An 18,669-nucleotide genomic window follows, 5' to 3' on the forward strand; every position below is an offset into this window, starting at 1 on the left:
GCCTCAAATTTATGTTTTGAAGAATGAGCCATACAATTAATAACAGTTGTGGGCTGACCCATAATTGTGGCCCATCCTGCTCATTTACAGCCATATAATCTGCTAATAGAACCATGCCCGACCTAATCCAAGCCTCGCACCAATCTTGGGCTCTTGTACACCTCCTGCCATCTTTGCACAAATCATTATTTCTAATCTTTTCTGCATTGTGGCTTATTAACAGGCTTTCAAAAATTTTGATGACAATTGGAAAGTTCAATTACTAAATAAAAAAGTTCTGACAATCCCCAAACTACTAATATTAATCAACTGAAGTCACATATGGAAAACCTGATGTGTTACCTTACTCTACTGAGTCATCTGAAATTTTTTTTATTATCTTGCTCCTGAGAACATTTTAGGATCAATTAATTCTCTAGAATGTTTGAAGTGTTAAATCTTTTCAATCTTCTTTAACTCTTGGACCCCTTCTTTAGTTTTGTTGTTTTGTTTTTTGGGCAATTGAAGGGGCTGTTTCTCAATTTGAAATTTTCAAGGCTAAACCTATTTTAAATGTGTAGGGCTAGACTTCTAGATAAGTTGGCTTAGTCATGAGTGCTTGCAAAATTATGTGCCAATGCTAGCGTGATTTGCAGATGAGCAATCTATACAAAAGGAATCACATATGGAGAAGAAGGATGTTGGAAATGATATGCACAGGAAGCTACACCGCCATCCACTTTTCTTTGGCATCACATTGGGGTTGTTGGCCGAGATAATAAATTCTAGGTACCTTTTCCTGTACCAATTTTGTGAGCCATCACATACGTGCAAAATTGCCATGTAGAAATTGTTTCACCGTATTTGTTGTTGCTAATTGTACCTTGTAATGAGGTTCTGATAGTTAGTTATGAAACCTTTTGAGTTATACATCATGCACTCCTGTTCTTTTTTCTTACAGAAGATGGAATTATGCATTCTTCTTGTTGGCATGTATTATATTTTGTACTTAGTGATTGGGCATTTTTTGGGTTTTCTTTCACTTAAAAGATAACGTAATGTGGATATGTGAGAATGGGGGCGGCTCATCCTACATTTTTGCACTAGAAGTTGACTCTTTAATTTAGTCTCTCTCTTAAAAACTGGTTTGTGCTTTGGAGGGCCCATTGGACTGGGGATGGGCTCGTTACATCTTATCAGTGAGAATATACTTCATTTTAATCCATAGTTATTAGGAAATGATAATACCTTACTGAATTGCAAATTGGTACAAATGTCCTGAAACATGGTACATTTTCATTCCAAAACACCAAAGTCAGCAGTCCATAGTTTCGACTGAATATTTTCCATGTGGCTTGTACATTTTTATTAGTGAGAATGGAGCATTTCGCATTATAATTTTCTATTTGTTAAACTACTTTAATAAATAAAATTTCTTTAAATTTAGAAATAGCTCACAAAGTCTTCTTTTAATTGTATATATGACATTGAATTTTCTTAGCTAGCTATTTTAATCAGATCTTCTTCTTTTGTTGTTTTTGGATTTTCTTGCGGATTTCTTGTCCTTATATTGTAATCTCTTCTCCTTTCTTAATAAAATTCTTTTGTTGTTGAACAAAAATATTCTGTTATGCCCATATATAAGCGTGCCTTAGCATATTGCATTTTAGAACGTGTTGTACTGCGGTTCCTTTCTCATTGCTCTAAATGGAATGTTCCACATTCTAGGCAGCATTTGCCGGATCATAAGATTTTCATTGGATTCCAATCTAAAATGTATCATTGCTATTAGTTTTAGTTTCTACTGATATAAGCACTTGGATTTTTAAAGATATTATTGCATATATATTTTATTTATGTAGGTTCATACTCTTTTGTATCCACTATTGAGTATTCCACGTCAACTTGTTCTATTTTATGTGCTGAAGGATGTTAAAGGCCCATATTTTACGCACTGAGGGATGGTGGATAAAGATGTTCTCTCTCACTTAAAAGTTTTTGATAGAAAGGTTATAAGAGAAGAAAAAGGACTTGCACATGTTGTTCAGTTATAAGGCTCAAATCTTTACAATTTTTGAGTTGTATTGATTTATTTTTCTTGATTGTTGACGACCTTTTGGACTTGAATGGCTAAAACTGTCCATCTTGCATTTCTGTTCCCCGTTAGTTTGGATTTAAGGCTTTGTTGAATTTTAAAGTTAAGTAATGAAGGAAGAGCAGATCCCCAACCTGCCTGTGGTAGTTCATTTGAGATTAGTCAATTTAAAATGCTTTATTGATCTTTGTGCAGGCTTTTTACAACTGTCAGGGATTCTCTTGGATTAACGTACGATGTTTCATTTGAATTAAGCCTATTTGACAGGCTTAAGTTTGGGTGGTACGTGATTTCAGTGACATCAACTCCAAGCAAGGTTTGTTCAGCTTTTACATATTTCCATATGGTGCATGTGTAATGCCAGCTGCTTTACTAATTGTAGACCAATACACATTCAGGTTTATAAGGCTGTTGATGCTTGCAAGAATGTTCTTCGAGGTTTGCATAGCAACAAGGTTGCACAAAGAGAATTGGATAGGGTTAGTATTTTCAAGAATATCAAAATACTGTGTTAACTTCAGTTTTAAAGGTTTACTTAATTGACAGGATTCTGGTTATGTCATATTTCAATTTTTTTGTTTGTTATTCATTCACTAAATGATTTATATTCTTTTCAAAGAAAAATGCTTGTGTGTGTGTATGTTCTAAAGCTCTTTCAATGCATTTTTTGATAATGTTAGGCAAAACGAACATTGCTAATGAGACATGAAGCTGAAACAAAGTCAAATGCCTATTGGCTTGGATTATTAGCACACTTACAAGCTTCTTCAGTTCCTAGGAAGGTAAACTGGAATTCACTTGAATCTTAACCTCTCATTATTGAGTCTAGTTCCTTTTCTTCTTCTTTTTCTCTTTAAACTTCGATTTTCTTGCCAATGTTTCCTTATAATTTTTTTTTTTTCTCTTTAAATGACTCTGGTGGGATCAGGACATATCATGCATCAAAGATCTTACGTTGCTATATGAAGCGGCTACAATTGACGACATATATCTAGCTTATGAACAGTTAAAGATTGATGAGAATTCTTTATATTCATGCATTGGGATTGCAGGGATGCAGGCTGGTGAAGAAATTTCTGGTAAGATCATGTCTTTTGAATTAGGGATTTGAATGTTATTACACGGCCTCTCATCTGATAACTTTGGACAAGCAAAAATGAAGATTGGAAATTTGGAATGAAAGGGGGGAAATTTTGCTTTTGTATCTGGCTACCAAAGTTGAAACATTATTAAACTCAAGTGAATTTTATGAACAAATCAACCAAATTTCCAGACGAGCTTTGGGGTGAATTGAACTTCAGTTTTACTATGATAATCTTGATCTTTTTTGGGGCCATCCTGTTTGCATCTGGTTTGGAATATCAAATGCTCGACTTTGAATTGATGTGCGCTTTTTTGAGGATGTCTGATAGATTCATCTTATGAGACTTTAGATGCCTCGTCATTTAAGAGTACTAGTTTTATAATCAATTTTTTATGTTCTAAAATTTTACTCTTTTTACGTAGCAGCTTCCTTGGAAGAGGAAGAATCAGGTGAAGGCCTTCCAGGAGTTATTCCTGTGGGACGGGGATTATCCACTATGACACGGCCAACAACATGACCACCTTGGAAAACCATTATTATTGTTTTCGCTACTATTATTTTTGTGCAGTAAAGAGACATTGAACACTATGAGGTACGCTTCTTGTTAGCATTAATAAAAAATGACTGAATATGATGTGCTTCTAACATTGATTTCATTTTATATAAGCTAAACTAAGTATTTAGAATTACAGCTGTGTAATGTTGGTTATTTTTGTTGCTTCTAGTGGCAAGTTACTAATTTAATCTTGGGCACCTTCATGCCTTAAAAAAACTCAGACTTAAGAAACTTAGACTACTGATCAAGCCAATGTATGTTTGCCATCAGTTTAGCTTTGTAATTTTCTAGAACACAAAAGCTTAGTAAATTTTAAACTGAACGTTGGGAAAAGAAACACACACACACACACACTCAAGGCAGAGGATTGATGCTGTAAAAAGAAAGCTGTAAACATGTTCTAGTGGTTGAGAATCCAACCCTGACCCCCCCTCCCAAATTTGTAGTGTTTTTTTTCTTGTCTACCTATTGTATATTTTGCATGCATGCATATTTTTATTTAAATGTGTGAAACATTGCACTGTATAAACTGTTGTCAATAGCTATCAATTGGCACGTAGATCTTGGAAGTCAGAACTATGGCCTGAACGCTTTCTTTACCTAAAAGCATCATTCCTCCAAAAACTTACTACTATTTTTAGAAAACACCTGTTTCCACCTAACAAAACGCTCAAGTGATACATATTAGCAACAGCCAAACACAACTTCAAGTAGTCTGAACGTGTGTTTTTAATGCCCAAGCACAAACCAAAAAAGCATTAATACATCATATGTACTTTTATAATTTTGAGAAAAAATGTTTCTTATGGTGATCAAATTTTCCATTTTAGTATCAAATGGTAGTAGTCTGCATATTTTTTCCTTGATTATAGCATTTGTGATGAATATCAATCAACTCTATAGTCTACTGTGTCTAGCAGTTGTGATGTAGGACAAGAAGCTGGACCATAAGCATACCCTTGTTGGGGACTCATCTGGAAGAATTGGGACAAGGGATTGTTGGGTTTAGATAATAGTTTATTATGTGTTTCGTTAATTAGTATAGGATTATGTGTATTTGGGGGCTTGTTTGTAATGTTTGTGTATTTTCAGGGGATTGTTTGTAATTTCATGTAGTTTTAGGGATAGTGTTAGATGCTTTCTTATAAATAATGCGTGAAAATCATGTAGGAGGAGTTTTTGATGAATTTTAATTGAGAAGTTAATGTGAGATTTCCCCTTGTAGCCCTCCTCTCTTCTCTTCTCTCTTCCCTTTCCCTCTTCTTCTTCCCGTCTCCTCCCCTACATGGCTACATCCTCTCATGGCTGTAGATCCTTGATGCTGCCCTGCATCAGTTGGCATCAGAGCCCAAAATTGATTTGCATTCTTCCTCTTCATATCTTCCTCTCTTCATTCTTGTCCTTCACTTCTCTGTTTTGTCTCTAATTCCCTCTCTTTTTTTTTCTTTTCTGTTCTTTCTTCCTTTTCCTTCTCCTTCTCCTTCTCCTTCTATATTCTTTTGTCTCTTCTTATTTCTATGCTTATCACTTGCCCCTATATCCCTATATCTCTTTGATTCTAATTTCTTGTTATCTATTCTGAAACTTCTGTCTTTAGAAAAATCAAAAATCAAAAATCAAAAATCAAAAATCGAAGAGTAGTTCTGAACTTCCTCAAAAATTCCAGTCAGGTCCCCATTTTTTTGAAGACCCTTTTTCTTGAAGATTTTGGCAACACCTCTCAAAGTTACACCCCCCCCGAAACACCCTCTGAAATTTCATCGCCGTCCAACTACCAGTGATGCCCCACACGCTGACCAAACATTTCCCAATTGACGGCCCTTCAAAAATCCTGACCTCCTATGCTATTCTCATAACGTCACCATTGTAATCCCACCCCTTGATCTCCCTTTTCCTGAAATCTCATCGTTGAAGGCTCACAACTAGCTATGCGCTAGGAACCTAGCCAATTTGTTTGGGTTAAATGCACGCATGGTTTCTCAACTACTGACTAAAATCTTTGAGATTACTGAACTTTTTTTTTTGGTGCGCCAAGGTCGCTCATATTCCAAATCATTGCAATCTTCCTATTTTCCATGCAAAACTGATGGACCCTCATTAAAATTGTTTACGTGGAGGGTCAACGTCATTTTTTTCCTTTTTAATAATAATAATAATAACAACAACGAGCCTTAACTCTCACTAAGTGGAGTCGGCTATATGAATCATTTTTTGATAATTCACACGATCAAGGACATGTTCAACAACTAATTTAAGAATTGTTAAATCCTTCCTGACAAGCTCATTCCAAGTTATTTTAGGACACCCCTACCTCTTCTAGTATGATTACAATAACTAGCTCACTCCTCCTCACTGGTGCACTACTAAGCCTTTGTTTCAAATGCTCAAATCATCCAAGCCACCACTCCCTTATCTTATCTTCAATCGATGTTGTTCCTAGGTTGTTGCAAATATGTTCATTTTTTAATTCATCCTTTAATGTTTTACCTCCCATCCATCTTAGAATTTGCATTTCGGCAACTTTTATTTTTTGAATATGGGTTTCTTAGTTGCCTAGCATTCTAATCCATAAATCATGGCTGCTCTTATAGCCAACCTATAGAACTTTTCTTTTAATCTTAACGGTATCCTACAACTATACAACACGCCTGAAGCACTTCTCCATTTTACCCATCCTACTTAAATTTTATGCACTACATCCTCTTCATTTTCTCCTTCTACTTGCATAATAGATCTAGGATGCCGAAATCTATTAGTGTTGTTGATTTCGTGATTATCAAGTTTTGTCTTATCTTCAACATTCCTCCTTACATGGTTGAATTTACATTTCATAATTTAGTCTTGTTTCTACTTATCCTAAAATTTCTAAACTCTAAAGTTGTTTTCCAAAGTTGTAACTTAAATTCTACCCAGCTTCTACTTTCATCAATTAGAACAATATCATTTATGACTGACACACAACATGAGAACTCTTGTTTTGGATATTCCTAGTAAGTTTATCAATTGATAAAGCAAATACATAAGGGCTCAAAGTAGAACCTTGGTGTACACCTATTGTGATTGCAAATTCTCTTAGACTCTCCACTTGCAGTCCTAACATTAGTCGGTTACTCTATCATACATATCCTTAATAACATCAGTATACATACTGCATACCCTAATCTTTTCTAGAACCTACCAAAGCACTTTCCTAGGTATTCTATCATATGCTTTCTCTGAATCGATAAAAATCAAATGTAAGTCCCTTTTCTTTTCCCTGAACTTTTCCATTAACGTTCTTAGAAGATAAATTGTTTTTGTTTTAGATGTCCAAGCATAAAACTAAATTGATTCTTCGAGACCCTCATTTTTATATTATTTTTTATTCAATTACCCTTTCCCATGGTTTTGTTGTATGACTCATAAGTTCTACAATAGTGATTATATTTTTGAATGTCACTTTTGTTTTTGTATATAGGTATAATGCGCTTTTCTTCCACTCGATATTTTCTTGATTTTTATAATAGTATTGAGAAGATTAATTAATCATATACTTTCTTTAACCTGTAGACATTTCCAAGCTTCAATTGGGATGTTATCTGGTCCTATAGATTTCTTGCTTTTCACCTTTTTCAAAGCCATCTTGAATTTAGTGACTCTAATTTTGCGAATAAATCCCAAATTTTAGTATTTTTCTTATTTGTCACTTGTAGGTTTAAGCTTTTAACTTGGTCTTCATAATAATAATAATAATAATAATAATAAATTTTAATGACGGAGGTATCTTAATTTTTTTTTCCTTCCCTTTCTTTTTCAGCACCACCGTTAATGGTGCCTACCGATGTGTGTTTTTGTTTGACCCACTCCTTGACAAACCCTAAACTATTCTTGTGTAGGGGTGTGTTCATAGATGCCACTTATTCAATGTTCACGACAATGTCTTGATGTATAGATGTGTCGACGTTGGATTCTATCTGGTGCTAATAAAGGATTTCTGCACGATGATCCCCAAACAAGAAGAATTTAAGGGAAAGGAAAACTCTAACTAAGATAGACATGATGATTAAGAAGCGGAGTTGCCACCTGTTTTTATTAAGAAGGAAAATTTTGAAAAAAAAAATCCTAAAAAAACTGCAAAATAGAGAATATGTTTGGAAGTGCAATTGTGCATAGGGAAAATGGTTGACTAGCCATTCTATGGGAAATTAGTCATCTAGCGTCACTATCGACACCTGTTTTAAGAACAATTACCGTTGTATAATGTGTACGCATGCCTTAAACAAGAAGGATAAAAAAATAAGAAAAAAATCCTTTTCAATTGTCCAATGAGATATCATTGTCAAAGAGCTAAAGAGATTGGGGTGGAAATGGGGTGGCCTCATAAAACCCTAAGTTTTGAATTGTTTGAAAAAGATGGAAGGATATAAGTTATGATTTACTTAGGATCGATTAATTAAAAGAGAATCAAATTTGAAATCGATATCTTTTGGAATGATTGAAACATTGGAAAGGATTTGATTTGAAATCAACTGAGAAAGGCAGCGATTTGAAAGGGTAATATTTGATGAGATTTGAAACCAACTGAAAAGAGGGAACAATTTGAATTAGAAGTTAATGAGATTTGGAATCGATTGAAAGAGGCAAGGATTTCAAATGTAAGAATTATTCAAAGTGGAAAAGTTTTTGAAAAAAGATCTAAGGTTTCATCATCAGCCAGTTGGAGAAAGATTTTGAAAGTACTTGTCTTTTTTAAAGATTTGAAAATCGAATTTTGAAGATGAAAAATTAGTACATTTTTTTCCCTCCATGGCTCATTCATGTTAGTGAGAGTACCTTCTTTGATCGAGCATCCAGCCTTAAGAAAGAGTTGTCACTGTGCCTAAGGAGGGATGAGAGAAAGCACCATCCGGGTCACATGGAAGGTGAGCATGTTGGACACCTAAATTTCTAGGATGACATGAGTAAGGACTACTTAAATATCTAAAATAACCTAACAAACCCAAAAAATAAATAAATAAATTCAAAGACACAAGGAAGCAATTTGATTAATCATGCATACAATCTACAAAATGGAAATTCTCTTTTAAAACAAAATAATTTCTTTTTTTTTTTTTTTACTTTCCTCGGCCTTTTTTTTGGATTTTTATAAAATTTTCTAGATTTTTAAGCATTTATTTGAAATTTTAGATTTTTGGCTTTTTTCCTCAAATAAAATTAACTAAAATAAAAAGGAAACCTAAAATGCCACAAAAATGAAAAACTTTTTATTCATTTTTATCATTTATTTACTTTTTTCTTAGAAATTTGATTTTTTATGCATTTTTCAATTTAAACTAATAAAAAGCAGGGAAGGAAAAAAATAAAACCAAAATAGAAAATAAAAGAATGAGCTAGTCTAGATGAATTGGACCAGACCGTTTCAAGTTTCTTAACATGCACATGGGGGGGTGGCATGTGCACTACCTATTCACCTTCTTTCCCCCATGAGCCCTCTAGGGCTTTAGCGCATTTCTACGGCCACCTCTCGTCATTTCATTGAACCCTTCTCCCTCTCTTTTTTCTAACCCTATCTATCTGTCTTTAAACTTTTTTTCTTCAAACTCTCTGCAGCTTGTGCTTGGGAACTGCTGTGGCAACGATGGTGCCGCTATGGTAGTACCAACCTCTTTTTCTCCTTCTTTCTCAAGTCCCTCTATCTAATTCTCTCTTTACACACATTCAAAAAATCAAATCATAAAACACAATCGGAAGAGATAAGATTACAAAGAGTTGGATTTCAAAAGATGACTTTTTGCACTTACAATGATTCAAGCAGACAAAATGAAACCACTCAGTTAGCAATGCGTGAAAAGAACATGATCCTAAAGCAAATCAAGGAGAAAATATAAACGTTGTTTACCTAGGGGTTCTCCTTCAAGAGATTGATCGTGACTTTCCTCCCCTCTCTTCCTCTATTTCATTTCTCTTCCTTCAAGTTTTCAACGTACGTTCTCTCTAAGAAGCAATCTCTCCCCCTCTTTAGTGAGCATACGTTTCCCACTCTCCTCCCCATTTTTATTTTTTTTTTGAGTCCCTTCTATTTATTAAAAAAAAAGGGGGTAGGCTAAGGTTTAACAAAATTCCTCTTTCAAGAGTACCCTTAGAGGTGAGAAGAATTGTGATGTAGGACAAGAAACAAGACCTTGGGAAGATCTTTGTTGGAGAATACTTAAAAAAGAATTGGATCAAGGATCGTTGGGTTTAGTTAATAGTTTATTATGTGTTTAGTTTAATTAGTAAAGTAGTATGTGTATTTGGGGCCGTGTTTAAAATATTTGTGTAAACTAGGGGTATGTTTGTTATCCAATGTAATTTTAGGCGTATTTGTGTAATTTTATTTGTTTAGAGGCTTTCTTATAAAGAGCATGTGAAAGCCATTATGTAGGCAGTTATGGATGAATTTGAATTGAATTGAACTTGAGTTTTCCCCCTGGTATCTCCTCTCTCCTCCCTTCCTCTTCCTTCCTCTCTTCTAATTTCTCCATGGCTGCGGAACCTTGATGTTGCCCCTACATCAAATTGTCACCTTGTCTCCTAGTTTTTGGGATCCAACGTAACCTTGTTCTAAGTATATAATACTTGGATTAAGCTAAGGATGGCTAATTAAACATAGTCATAGTCCTTATTCCATAAATCATGGAATTAAGGCCACAAATGACACAAAAATGCACCTCATTCTCTCTCATAAGCACAAAAGCCTAGGGTTACCCCAATAGTTGAGAAAAAAATTAAACTGAAAGAACACCCGGTCAAAAATGGGTATCGTCAAGATGAAAACTGGGGTTTTTGAAGTTGGGCAAGCACTTCTTTGAAAGTGAAGATTTGAAGGTGGAAAAGGATTATAAATAGAACATGAAATGAAAAACACCTTGAGCATAGAAAATCTGGTTTTAGCCTTGGGTACAGCAACAACAAGCTTCAAGTCTCACTATGTGGGGTCTTTTTTTGTTAGTTCACCCAATCGAGGGCATTTTCCTCTACTAACTTAAGAGCTATTAATTTTTTCCTCATAACCTCATTTCAGGTTATTTTTGGTCCACTCTCACCCCTTTTAATACCAGCGACAATAACTCACTCCTCAAACGGGCGCTGCTTGATTTGCATTTCAAATGCCCAAACCATCTAAGTTGGCCCTCCTTTATCTTATCCTCGAGCAGTGTTGTGCCTAGTTTATTGTGTATATGTTTGTTCCTTAATTTATCTTTTATTGTCATACTAGTCATCCACCTTAACATTCGCATTTCGAAAAATTTTATTTTTTGAAGTGTTATTTCTTAGTTGCTCAACATTTTGATTCATAAAGCATGGTCGGCCTTATAGTCATCTTTTAGAACTTTTAATCGTAAGGGTATTCTACATTCACACAACACGCCTTACACACTCCTCCATTTTACTCATCCTGCTTAATTCTATGTATTACATCCTCATCAAATTTTTTTCTTCGCTTGCATAATAGATCCAAGATGAAGAAATCTACTGGTGTTATTAATTTTTTGATTATCAAGTTTAACCCTATCTCGAATAATTAATAAAATTGCATTTTCTATCTTATTTCTACTTATCCTAAAATCTTTAGAATGTAAAGTGGTTTTCCAAAGTTCTAACTTAGATTCAACTCCACTCCTTTTATCCATCAAGACAATGTCATTGTCAAACAACATACACTAAAGGATCTTGATTGGATGTTCCTAGTGAGTTCATGAATCGCTAAAGCAAAAAGATATGGTCTCAAGGTAGAACCTTAATGTATATCTATTGTGATTGGAAAATTTCTAAACTCCTCTCGTATAATCCTAACACTAGTCATTATTCTATCATACAAATCCTCAATGACGTTAGTATATCTATTGCATATTCCCTTCTTTTCTAAAACCCACTAAAAAAACTTCTCGAGGTACTCTATAATAGGATTTCTCTAGGTCAATAAAAATCTGATGCCAGTACTCCTTTTCATTGAATTTTCTCATCAATCTTCTTAAAAGATAAATGGTTTTTGTTGTCAATCTTCCAGGCATGAAACCAAATTGATTCTCTAAAACACTAGCCTTATTTTCTTTGTTCAATTACCATTTCCTATAATTTTTGTATGATTCATAATCTTAATTTCACAATAGTTATTACAATTTTGAACCTTTGTTTTTGTATAAAGGTATAATGTGATTTTCCTCCATGCGTTTTGAATTTTCTTGATTTTTATAATGGTGTTGAATATATTAGTTGACCATCTACTTCCTTTATCCCTTCTGTATGTTATTTGGTTCTATAGATTTCCCACTTTTCATTTTTTTAAAGCCTTCTTAAATTCAATGACTCTCATTTTGTGAATAAATCTCTTACTTTTAGTCTTTTACTCATTTGTGGCTTCCAAGTTCAAGTTTTACAGCTCAGTTTTCATTATCTCTGTCCTTTATACATTTTACTTTACCTAAATATTTTTGCATTTTCTTTCTCTAGCTCTAGCAAGTTTATAATGTCTCTTTCTATTTTTTAGAATTTCGTCTAGCATTCTAAGTATCATAAGCTCTATGTTTAGCTTCATTAATGGCATTTTTTGCTTTTTTTATTGCCTTTTTTTTTTTTTTACTTTTTAAGGTTTCCTATATTCCTATGACTTTGTCATGCTTTATACCAGTTTTTTTGTGTCTCAAGGGCTTTTAGACACTTGATCCCACCACCAACTTTCTTTATTGCCTGAGTATCTTCCTTTGGATTCACCTAAAACCTCTTTTGTTTTCTTTATGATGAAGTTAGTCATTTTATTTCAAACAATGATCATGTCTACCTTATCCCCTATTGTCCAATCACTTTCATTGATCATTTGATCCTTGAATTTTACTAAATTTTCTCCCTTCAAGCTCCACTACCTAGTTTGCATTTATTCGTAAAATTATCAGAGGGGTCAAAATATCATGGAAGAAAACCCAAGATATCATGGTTGGAGCAATATCTTGTGAGGCTGGAAATATGTAACAGATTGGGTTTAAATGCGCCCATGGTCACTCAATTGTTGACAAAAATCATTGATGCCACTAAACTTTTTTTTGTGCGCTGAGTTCACTCATCTACCAACTCTTTGCAATCTCGCTCTGTCCTCTCGACCTAACGAACATTTGATAAAAGTGCTTACTTGGAAGGTCATTTTTGTGTGCGTGGCAGACTGGCAGCTAGGGTCCCACCTTGACCGACTTCAATACCTTCCCTTCCAAAAAATGTTATATGACTCTTTCAGCCATCACTTTCCTTTTTTAGGGAACTCCTAATTTTAGAGCTTTGGCGACCTCCTTTGCAAATATTGGCACAAATAGGCTGAGTGTCCTAACGGTGGTGTCCTTTTTGTCCTTGCCGTAATTTGACGAAATAGAGGACCTTGTTGCTTCCACTGCCAAACCTTGACAAAGTCATCCACCTATTCAGTGAACGCTAAATTTTGCAGTTGAAATTTGGCGAAGGTCTGGAGTCAAATAAAATAATCAAAACCATTTTAGGTTCTAGCCTTTTGTGCCTTTTGCTGCAGAGAGAGAGAGAAGGCACAGCAAAGGAGAGAGAGAGACGCTTGGTGAGAGGTGGCTTCTTCCCTTTCATACCTCAATAGCATAAACCAACCAAGAAAATTTCAATTCTAAGAAGCAATAATTGAAGTCTGCGTGGAGTTTAAAGACCACTCAGAATGTGTAAAAGATAAAGCATATATATATATATATAATGCAAACATAGAACTTTTATTACTTTATATGCTAGACTAAAAACAAAAGGAGAAAGAAACATTTATAAACTTGCTAGAGCTAGAGAAAGAAAATGCTAAGATTTAAGTAATGTAGTATATATATAAAGGTTGAGAATGATAATGTTTTAATCAAAGAAGAAGACATAACTGAGAGGTGGCAGAGTTACTTTAATAAATTGTTTAATGAAAATCGAACTGAAAGCTTAAACTTGGAGGTGACAAATGAGAAAACAACTAAAAATAGGAGATTTATTCACAAAATTAGAGTTGTTGAAGTTAACATGTATTTAAAAAAGATGAAGTGGGAAATCTATAGGTCCAGACAGTGGCGGATCTAGAAATCACAGCTCAGGGGGTCCTATATATATATATATATATATATATAAAATAACCGTTTTAGCTAAACTATCTACTATAGTAACATTAATGAATAACAAAAAGAAAAGTTTCATTAAATAGAATAATGAATAATTACATCCCACCAATATTACAAGAGTGAAAAATTATTAGTACAGTGTAATGGTGTATACAAAGAAAAAAAAATACATTGTTAAAAGATTTAACTTTAAACTAATAATCCAACTTGAATAACAATCCTATTATTGTACTCATCGCTCCTTCGTTGATTAAAATTTAATTGTGTAAACTTTAAAAAAAAATAACACAAACTTATATTGATTTTATCCAGATCCACAAATTTAAATTCAAGGGTTAGAATGCACTCCCAAATACAACGTCGAATATTTTACAGAGAACATAATGGATGGTTTGGAAAGTAGATATTTGAAATCTCAACTTCAAAATTTAGATGTGTAAAATTAGGGGAAAAATTGCAACACAAACTTATATTGATTGTCATCTAAATTTATAAAATTTTAAATTCAAGACTTAAATTTGTTCTTAAATACAATGTTCAAATAAATTTTACATGAGAACATATATACTAGCATAGGAAATTTTGCCATAAACCAAATAAATTTTAGGCTTAAGACTTGTATTGATTTTAGCCCTTATTTTAAGTTCAAAAATAATAATAATAAAGAGGGAGAAGGGGCCAGATCTGGTTGGGGTGGGGAGCAATGGGATTCCCACTACATTTAAAAATAATAATAAATTCAAAAAGCATTGTTGTGGGAGGGGGAAGCAGCAGCCCCTGCCAGCCTCCCCTTACATCCGCCACTGGGTTCGGATAACATACTAATTGAGGTTTGAAATTGTTTAGGGAATAAGGGAAGTATATTGTCAACTAATTTATTCAACACTATTATAAAAATCAAGAAAATATTAGAGGAATGGAGGAAAAACACATTAATACCTTGAAACAAAAACAAAGGTGATACCCAAAATTGTAATAACTATCCTAAAATTAAAATTGTAAGTCATACAATGAAACTATGGGAAAGGGTAATTGAACAAAGAATAAGACTAGAAGCGAAGGTATCAGAGAAACAATTTGGTTTTATACCTAGTAGATTGACAACATAAACTATCTATCTCTAAGAAAATTAATGAAAAAGTTTAGGAAAAAGAAGAGAGACTTGCATATGGTTTTTATTGACCTAGAGAAAGCATGAGGTTTCCTAGGGAAGTCCAAGCATATAAGAGTGCCTAGGGAAGTTCTTTGGTGGGTTTTAGAAAAGAAAAGAGTATGCAATGGATATACTGAGGTTTTTAAGGATATATACGATAGAGTAATGACTAGCGTTAGGATTGTAGGAGGAGAGTTTAGAGGATTTCCAATGACAATAGGTGTACATCAAGCTTCTAATTGAGCCTCTATCTTTTTTTCAGAGATTGATGAACTCATTAGGAGTATCCAAAACAAGATCCCTTGGTGCATTTTGTTTGCAAATGATATCATCTTGATTGATGAAAGTAAGAGTGTATAGGAAGAAAATGAAGAGGATATGATATACAAAGTTTAAGCAGAATGGGTAAAATGGAAGAGTGTGTCAGGTGTGTTGTGTGACTGTAGAATACCCTTAAAATTAAAAGGTAGGTTCTATAAATGGCTATAAGGCCAGCCATGGTTTATGGATAAAGATGTCGGACAACTAAGAAATAACATGTACAAAAAGTTAAAAAGTTTCCAAAATGCGAATGTTAAGGTGGATGAGTGGGACAACATTGAAATATAAGGAACAAACAAATACACAGTTAACTAGGCATTGCACCAATTAAAGAAAAGATAAGGGAAGAGCAGTTTAGATGGTTTGGGCATTAGAAACGCAAGCCAAGTAGCACATCTGTGAAGAGGAGTGAGTCGGTTATTGTTTTTATTATTAGAAGGGTAGAGGTAGGTTTGAAATAACTTGGAATGAGATAGTGAGAAAGGATTCATGTTGGCTAACCTGACCTAGTGAGACTTCAGGCTTGTTTTTGCTGTTTTACTTGATTACGTTTTAGGCCTTGGGGAGAAAAGGGCTATTTTTCAAAGTCGAATATTTTTTTTCCCCTTTTTTCCTGTTTGTTGTACTTTTTTTTCCATCGAGAAGCAACCTAGGCTGTCAGTTTCTTGTCATTAGCGTGTGACAGTGGTCCATCTTATGTTCAATGTTTGTGTGATGGTTAATGTTAGAACTATTCATTGTCCTTGTACAATACCCCATCAAATAGGGTTGTGGAAATAGTTTCTCCATCACTATCAAGCAATTGAATCCATTCACTGGTAGCTCATATTTGCGCTTACCATAGGCCACCTAAGCTTTAGAATCTAAATTTCATTATGTTTTCATGAACTGGGTGTTTCATTATGTTGAATAGGCACAAGCAATTTTTTCTATATTTTAAAAAAAGACGTCTAAAATGTTCCATTTGTTTTGACAAGAAAAAAGCGCCTAAAAAAGTATTACTTCATATCATTTTTCCCCCTCCCAGAAGGCCTCAATTATTTTGATTTTTATTTTGCCATGGAACCTGGGAAAGGCATGAGGTTTCTTTGTTTTTTGTTTGGACTAAATATTTTCTTTATGCTTGTAATTTTTCCCCAGGTCTCCTTAGCCTTGGGAGACTCTGGAAAGAACCTCAGTTGTGGTCTAGAAAGAACTAAATAGAACTTATCCTTTTATCTATATAGTTCTTCAATTCCAAGGAACAAAAGCATTCTTTTCAACTTGTCTGTGTAGATGATTGTGAGATAGAGGAGCTTGCTGCCCAGACACTAATTTGGCCATAGAGATGTTGGGGAGTGAAGCGGATAGAACATCACAGCCAGAACTACAGGGTCTAACAGTTTTTGCATGTGATTTGGTTTATCCAAGCTACCATCTTAGTACTTGCTAGGGCCTCCAGTGTTACTTGCATCCTATACGAATGGGGTCTGAATAGCAATATTCTTTTCTATTTATTATGGTTCATCGTTCCACCCTTACTACAGTTCGTGACATTTTATGTGTGCGTATGTCATGTATTAACTGTGACGGGCACTCAAATTCCAGTCGTATTCAACACGTAAGCAAGCAATTGTGGTTGGCTGCAAGTAGAGGATTTCTTCTTGCAAAGCTCTAGGCGTAGTGGTATCCAAAGCTGCAGCAGAAGAAAAATAATCAGTCCCTGGTTTTCTGCACTTCTTGGATTTGTCATATATACCAGAAGGTTGACTTAGCTGTTTGGGGTGTTAACCCATGCCCAGCGTTTTTTTTAAGATTGTCGTTAACAATCTTGGTGGTAATTCTTTAAATTGCGAGATGTGTAGTGATGCTTGTCCTGTCTGTTTTCGTTATTTATTAAATTCATTGTAACAATCAAGAATAAAATTGTATCATCTAGTAGAAATGGTCAAATGACTTATTTTTGTTATTTAGCGGCTATCTGATATTAGTTTTGTTTTATGTTTTCTGTTTTCTGTTTTCATTGCAGTGCAGTGAAAAAACATGTGATGACGTTGGTGTTTGTCTACATTGTTAGTTTTTATTTATATATATATATATATATATATATATATATATATATATATTTTTGTTGCCAATTTTTACTTGTTTTGGCAATATTACTTCCGCTGTTGTTGATTAGATCATTATATACATAATTTTTAGTAAAAAAATTTAAATAAAATGTTTAAATATAATTAAAATAAAGATATTCACAAATGTTTTTAAATACTATCATTGTCAAATACATAAGAATGTTTTTTAGAGTACTAAAAAGGGTGTGTATAAACATAATAATTATGTAGATAATTAAATTAGTTTTTATTTTTTTTCTTCTGCATTTTTGTTATTTTGATCATATACTATTTAATTGAAGGACAAAAATGAACATATATTTAATTAATTTGCAAATTTCTTTTGTATTTGACAATATTAGCCAAATTGGTGGTTTTTAATTATAAAATTAATTAATTCTTTAGTTTTTATTTGATTATTTAATTGTTTTTATGTTGAGCAGTATCTCTATTCTTTGAATTTTTGTGAGTTATTGAATGAAATATGATGAATTATTATAAATTTTCCAAAATTTTAGAATTTATATAACATATTTAGGGCGTATGTTAAAAAAATAAATACTAAAGACAGTTTGCAATTTACACGTCATTAGTTATGAGTTGACACTTGAATATTTATGTGGTAGTTGTAAGTTGTGTAGTAATTTTACCATTCATGCATGCCGCTTTCTTTATATAATCATTTATTTTTATTTTTATTATTTTATTGACTTAGTAAATTTACTTTTTCAGGAAAAAGAAAAGAGTTTTGCATATGGTGGCTGCAAGTAATATTATTTTGATTGATAAAATTTGAGGTGACATTAAATTTAAGTTGGAATTATAAATAGAAGTGTGGAAGAATTACCTTTGAATCATTGGACACACGATGGATGTATGTTTTGTTTATATATTGGCCATTTTGTTGACTTTGTAAAATCATTTAAAATATCATTAACATTGATTTCAATAGATTAATGGAAAATTTTAAGAAAAAGAAAAAGAGTTTTGCATATGATCTTTATTGACCTTAATAAAGTTAATGATAATAAAGTTTGATTTGCAGAATGAAATTGGATTAGAAATGAAATCAAGAGAGGAATGGAATTAAAGTAAGGCTAGAATTGTTTTTTAAATACAATTATTGTATTGGGTTAGTAATATGGAATGATGGTAGGAATTCGATCCAATTTTTTTTGAAACATATAGTATTTGTCAATGCTTCTATAATAGAATGAAAAAAATAAGTCATTTCTTTTAAAAGAAAATTCCTAATACATAGTTAGTTGCT

General features: G+C 33.3%; 1 protein-coding gene across 5 annotated transcripts in view; it reads left to right on the forward strand.

Moving 5' to 3' along the window:
- LOC131162992 (stromal processing peptidase, chloroplastic) overlaps positions 1-18,391 on the forward strand; it is a 94,923-nt gene extending 76,532 nt beyond the window's left edge. Inside the window, exons 19-25 of one of the 5 annotated variants that reach the window (XR_009138893.1) lie at positions 636-768; positions 2,270-2,390; positions 2,473-2,553; positions 2,755-2,856; positions 3,003-3,153; positions 3,584-3,750; positions 16,894-17,254. Coding sequence is in view for 1 of the 5 variants with exons in the window: in XM_058119653.1 (XP_057975636.1) it covers positions 636-768; positions 2,270-2,390; positions 2,473-2,553; positions 2,755-2,856; positions 3,003-3,153; positions 3,584-3,675 (680 nt within the window). In the remaining 4 variants the exon portion in view is untranslated. Of the gene's footprint in view, positions 1-635; positions 769-2,269; positions 2,391-2,472; positions 2,554-2,754; positions 2,857-3,002; positions 3,154-3,583; positions 3,752-16,532; positions 17,255-18,131 lie in introns of those variants that run through there. The other 4 variants (XR_009138890.1, XR_009138891.1, XR_009138892.1 and 1 more) reach the window with 4 other exon arrangements.
- Positions 18,392-18,669: the final 278 nt, after the last annotated feature.

The sequence above is a fragment of the Malania oleifera genome, chromosome 8 (genome assembly GCF_029873635.1).
Source record: "Malania oleifera isolate guangnan ecotype guangnan chromosome 8, ASM2987363v1, whole genome shotgun sequence".
Classification (NCBI taxonomy): Eukaryota; Viridiplantae; Streptophyta; class Magnoliopsida; order Santalales; family Ximeniaceae; genus Malania; species Malania oleifera.